The sequence below is a fragment of the Gavialis gangeticus genome, unplaced genomic scaffold, assembly GCF_001723915.1.
Source record: "Gavialis gangeticus isolate Ggan-Ray unplaced genomic scaffold, GavGan_comp1, whole genome shotgun sequence".
Taxonomy (NCBI): domain Eukaryota; kingdom Metazoa; phylum Chordata; order Crocodylia; family Gavialidae; genus Gavialis; species Gavialis gangeticus.
In genome coordinates, this window is record NW_017729030.1 from 45,520,979 (window position 1) to 45,526,840 (window position 5,862).

A 5,862-nucleotide genomic window follows, 5' to 3' on the forward strand; every position below is an offset into this window, starting at 1 on the left:
AACCCCCCCCCCCCCCCCCCCCCCCCCCCCCAAAAAAAAAAAAGCATTTTCCTTTTTAGAGGCCATAGAGGAAAGGTCCTCCAAAAAGTTAGACCTCAGTTTTAATGTATGCTATGGTAATGCATTGTAATAACCATGTCTTAGGATTGCTATAATGCAGTATAACATTAGACATGCAGATGGATCTAGAGCTGGCCTGCAGTGCTTGTAATTGGCTGGATGACCCATTTCCTGATCCAGGCCATGGGACTTGTTGCTAGAGCTGCTTTGTCAGTATGGGCCACCACCCAGAGGGTTAATGTTGCTGGCACCTTGCACCTTGGTGATTTTAAAATTGGGTGGGCAGGCAGCAATGGGAAAATGGGACAGGATGAACCATGGCTGCTGACAGTGGTCCAGCAGCTGTGATGAGAAGCACCATGGCCTGGATCAGGATCTGGTCATCAAGCCCTGGGGGCAGGTAACCCACTTCCTGGCTGCCACAGGGAATATGGCCTACCAGTTTATTTGAATTTAACACCCCTGTTGTAATCTATTTACCCTCATGAAATAGCAAGTTAGACTATCTTCATTGCTGTGCCTTTATAGGAAACATATTTATGATTTCGAAAGGCATTCCCTTTCTTCCCTTTATGTGCCATTTATAAGTTTTTCACTATGCTGTCCAGTTCAGTGGTTCTCAACCTCTGTTAGACTTCAGTCACTCTTCTTTGGTCTCAGCACCCCTTGAAAAATACAAGCTTTTAGAGCAAATGCAGGTTCTGGATTAAAAAAAAAAAAAAAGGTTTATTGGAAAGACATCAGAGTGCAATGGGTCAGAATGTTTTTATATTCTGGATTTCTATTTGAAATCTCTGGCTTTGTCTTGTGAATCAAGTTTGTGTACCTAATGGTGCTAATGTTATGTGGCACCCTTGAAAAGGATCTCAAAGCACCCCAAGGTGCATGGCATCCTGGTTGAAAATCACTCATTTAGATGCTGCCAAACTCCTTTTCATATCTCTTAACTGTGTTGTAACTGTGCTGAGTAAAACACACTCAGGCCACAGACAACAAATCAGTAAGACGTACATGGTTGCAAAAATCTCCACTTTCATGGCACTTACTTTACTTTCTGTAATGAATGTTTGCAAGCCTTCAGTTTCTGCGTTCTCAATACTTAAGTTTTAAGAGGCAAAGTCTAGGTCGCTTCCTCCACTGCAGTGCTAAGCTTGAGGCCACAATTCAGTTTTAATTCAGTATAGGTGGTATGGTTTGATATAAAAATTATTCAGTTTTCTCTTTCATAAGGAAAACTTCCACTTCAGACTGACAGATTGTGTAAACTGAAGTCATTTTACAATAACTTCTTTTCTTGAACAGTTAGAATGTCAAATGTATAATTGTTTGTACAGGTTTTAACAATGTTTTTTTCTTTGTATAGCACAGCTACTAGGCCTGTGCGAATAGGGAAGTATTCGATTCAGATTTGGCGGGTTCGGAGGACAGTGATTTGACCCGAAATGATTCAGCCAAATCGGCTTCAGAAGATTTGGCACTGATTCAGACAGATTCGGCGTTTCAGATTGGCCAGGGAGAAGCAGGCACAGCCAGGTGGAGAAACCCCCATGGCTGTCCTGTCTGGTCCCATCCCCCACCTGGCTCCAGCTGCCTGGCACTTTTTTTAAATATAAAGCCCTGCACTTACTGGTTGCAGCAGTGGCGATTTGGGGCCTCTGGGCACTGATGGCAGAGTCCCCCTGCACAGTGGGGGGCAGGTGGGTTTTACTGCCCCCACCTGGCACCTGTGTAGCAGCTGCCCCATGGCATAGGTTCAGCACAGCTTGGCAGGGCACCATGCACTGCCTGGGAGCTGGGGTCACTGGGGTGAGTGCTGCTGGGCTCTGGATGACATGTGGAGCTGCCCCAGTTCCCTGGGGAATTGAACCGATTTGATTCTCCAGCTCCCTGCTTGATTCACCTGGGAGCTGAGACAGCTCTGTGCGTCAGCTGGAGCCTGGCAGCACTCAGCCCCAGCGGCCTCAGCTCCCAGGTAGTGTGCAGCGCCCTACTGAGCCATGCTGCACCCATGCCATGGGGCAGCTGCCACGCAGGTGCCGGGAGGTGGGGTGGGGGCAATTCCCCACTGCCCTGCACTGCACAGTGGGCTCTGCCACAAGCCCTCGGAGGCCCTGATCACCACTGCTGCAGCTGGTGAGTGGGCCTTAACAAAATCCCTCCTTCTCCCAACCCCAGCAGATTTACCAGCTGGGGGCAGCTGTCAGCTGCCTGTTTAGTCTATGGCTGAATCTCCACATTGGCTGAATCTTTTTCCAAAGCTTTTCTAAATCGATTCAGAGTTTTTACTTGGTCTCCTGATTTGATTCTGATTCGGAGGTTTGGTCCCCGAATTGGGCCGCATCTCCTCTGAATCGAATAGGCTACCGAAGCTTTGCACAGCTGTAATAGCGACATAGAGAGCTTTTTATTTTCCTTACTGCTTTTCTCATCTCAGCCTACTTTTGTATAGGCTTTTATGTAATTTCCTATGATTTAAATAAGTAACATGGATAAGTAACTTGGTTGAGGTTTAAATAACAAGTGGAATATACTGAATGTGTTCTTTATTTCTTTTTTTTTTCTTAATCTTTCAGAATGATTGACTGGCTGTCCTGGCCTCTTGCTCAGCATGTAGAGACTTGGGTGATAGCATTGCTGAAGGGACTGGCTGCAGTCCAGAAGTTTACCATTCTCATTGATGTTACTCTGCTTAAGATTGAACTGGTATGCGGGGTGCAAAACTTTTTTCTGGGTGGTTGGTGTAAGATCCTTTGTGCTTTAATAATATTTTGCCTTTTTCACCAGGATAGGATGGTGTAAATATGTCTTCGAGATGTTTAGCTGTACCATAGGGAACCTCTTATAAAACTAGAATTATATCCATGCTCTTGGAATTCTCATTTTTGAGATTTACTGTATAAAAAGATCTGTTTCCCCCCCACCCCTGCTGTCAGGTTTTCAATCGACTTTGGTTTCCTCTTGTGAGGCCTGGTGCTCTGGCTGTCCTTTCCCACATGCTGCTTAGTTTTCAGCATTCTCCAGAGGCTTTTCACTTGGTAAGTATTTAAATTGAGACTTTTACATTGTTTAAGATATGGGTCACTTCTTAATATTAAAAATATAGTTCTATTTCTGTTTTTTAAAACGATTGTAAAACTGGCATAGGAGCCCTGAAGCATTCCCTACATCATATTTGTTCGATAAACATGTAAATAGGTTTTTCAGCCTGGAAAACACTATCTGGAATCAGAATATCATGCAACATTCTCATGGCCTGTACCAGTGCTGCTGCTTTATTTTGTTTAAGAAATTTCATCTTGCATCACTTTAAGGTCAAAAGTCAGCTTTCTTCTGAAAGCTTTTTCCCACCCTCTAGTCTTCAAAGCTAATTCCACTTACTTTAAATAAACTTTTGATTTAGCCTAGGGTAGAAAACAGAATTGCAAATAAAATAAACAGCCTGGAAGCTTTTAATCACAATGTAAATAACTAAAGAAAATATTTACCATTTTGCTCTTCCTCTCTCTTCCCAAAAAGACTACAGACAAAACATTCATCTGCCAGAAATAGAGGTTTTTCTCCAGAATTGTACACAGCTTGACTCCTAAATTTAGAGATTTGTTTTCTAAAGGGAAAACTTTTTGGTGATGTCTTAATTTTTTTCCTGCCTTTAAATGCTGCACATTATGCCTCCACCATCATTCTACATGGAGCAAGTTAATGGTTGTTGTTAGTTTCCTGATGAATGCATTGTCTTGCACTGTAATTACTCCTATGATTTGATATGTAATTAGTATGATTGTAAAATAGGACAGGAAATTGCTAAATCTGTTTTTATCCTGTACCTGATCCAGAGGGAACCTTTAGTAACTATATACTATTTTTATGTATTACCAAGAATAAGAAGACACAACTGCCTGAATTTCTTACCTCCTGTTTTTAGAGAGCCTCCTTTCTTTAGGAGGAAAATAGAATGCAAAGCCAGTACAATTGGTAGTAGTAGTGCATCCTTTTAAATTGTTCTTCAGTTGTGTTTTTCATACAAGCTCTTCAAGCACTACAGTCTGAATCAATCCAGAATTCAATTTTGCTGACATTTGCCAGGATTGCCATATTTGCCACTGGAGTGATCTGTGTGTAGATGGCCTTCTTGACAAGCAGCTTTCTTTTTTCATAGTTATTAAATAGAGCATAATGTTGTATTAGGCACACTGTTCACTCCAAGAATGATTTTTGCATGACAACATGAACTTGCAAGCCTTAAAATATGTGGACAAGGGCTCATGTAGCTTCTCATATTTCCAGAATCACTTTTTACAACAGCCTCTGCTTGTTTCTTGGGTTGTCCACTCGATCAGTCTTGGGTGGTTTCAGCCTCCACCACATGCCCTGCGCCAGAGTTGGAACTGCTGCTGCCATGCACCCTACGCTGTAGTGGTAGCTCCAGCTGTAGCACGGGACACGTGGTGGAGGTTGGCAGCTGGAGAGGTAAGGCTGTGGTAGTGAAGACAGGTGAAGGGGCTGGAGGGTAACTGGACTGTCAGCCCTTGCTTGCCCTCCTGCTGCTGATTTGCCCCAGAAACTGCAGCAGACCACTTCCTTACCTCTGCCTGTGGCCACATCCTCCCTTCCCCACCTCCCCAATTTTTGGTGGCCCGCTGGTAGTTAGGCAGGCCAGATGCAGCCAGCAGGCCATGTTTGTTGCTCTAGTACAAAAAAGCTTTCAATGTTTTTAAGTTTAATGCAGTAGTGTTCAACCTCTGGGCTCTGTGGAGCAGATGTAGCAATGGTCAGATTGGGCTCTGGGGCCCAGAATCACCCCTTGTGCACTGGGATTGGGTCCCAGGGGCCTGCTGCCACTCTTCTGCCCCCTGTGTGTCAGGATTTGGTCTCAGGGGACCAGAGCTACCTCCTCTTCGCCCTGCGACCCAGAGATTGGATATGGGGCCCAGGGCCACTCCTGCTCAGCTCTGCACACTGGGATTGGGCACCAGATCTGGGATACAGAGCCTGGTGCCTCTCATGAGTTCAGAGATTTGCAGTGCTGCTGTTCACCCACTGCCAGATTTTCTGGCCCATGGGCAGGAGATGGAGCACCTTTTTTTTTAATGCATGTATCTACATTCTTTTGGAGGTGGTTCACTAAATTGGACCAGTAACTGCTGCAATCATTGTAGATTCCCTCCATGTTGGGTTTTTGGGGTTTTTGGGGGGTGGGGGGTGTGGAAGAGATTGATTACTGCTTTCTTGTGCATTTTATTCTTACTACAGAACAATTTTATTAACTTACCACTTTTTTAACAGTTTAGATAACCTGGAATTGCGCGCACATTTCTGAACTAAGTCACTATATTTAGTTCAGTATTGTATGAAGATGAACTCCTTTCACCAATATTATCAAAAACAAGTGTGGAGAGAGATGTATATAGCCTAGTAATTGTATTACTGAGGATATTGTATATTCTACAGATCAGTAATGAGGAAACATATATATTTTTTACAGTACGCTAAGATCATTGTTTACAGTTGTAAAAACCAGAAATTTATTCTGGGCCGGTTCTGAAGTTTCATACTTTTCTGTGTAAATTAACCTGTTGATTTATTGAACCATATCACTTTCAGTAGGCGGAGCTGGTAAGCTACCTCAGCCCTATTTAAAAAAAAAAAAAAAGTAGGAATAAAGCTTAAAATATAAGGGAGGTGAATTGGTATATTATTTATAAAACACATTATTCTGTATTTTAAAAGACGTGAGAGAGATAACAATAGGTATTAAATCACTAATGGTGGCTTATAAACAGGGATCCTGGCTTTCTCAGATTA

General features: G+C 43.2%; 1 protein-coding gene across 2 annotated transcripts in view; it reads left to right on the forward strand.

Annotated features, from left to right (window-relative positions):
* The window catches only part of USP38 (ubiquitin specific peptidase 38), a 35,937-nt gene that overhangs the window by 8,313 nt on the left and 21,762 nt on the right, over nucleotides 1-5,862 (forward strand). Inside the window, exons 3-4 of one of the 2 annotated variants that reach the window (XM_019522135.1) lie at nucleotides 2,634-2,763; nucleotides 2,994-3,095. In XM_019522135.1, the coding sequence (XP_019377680.1) occupies nucleotides 2,634-2,763; nucleotides 2,994-3,095 (232 nt within the window). The remainder of the gene's footprint in view (nucleotides 1-2,633; nucleotides 2,764-2,993; nucleotides 3,096-5,862) is intronic. The other variant, XM_019522136.1, reaches the window with a different exon arrangement.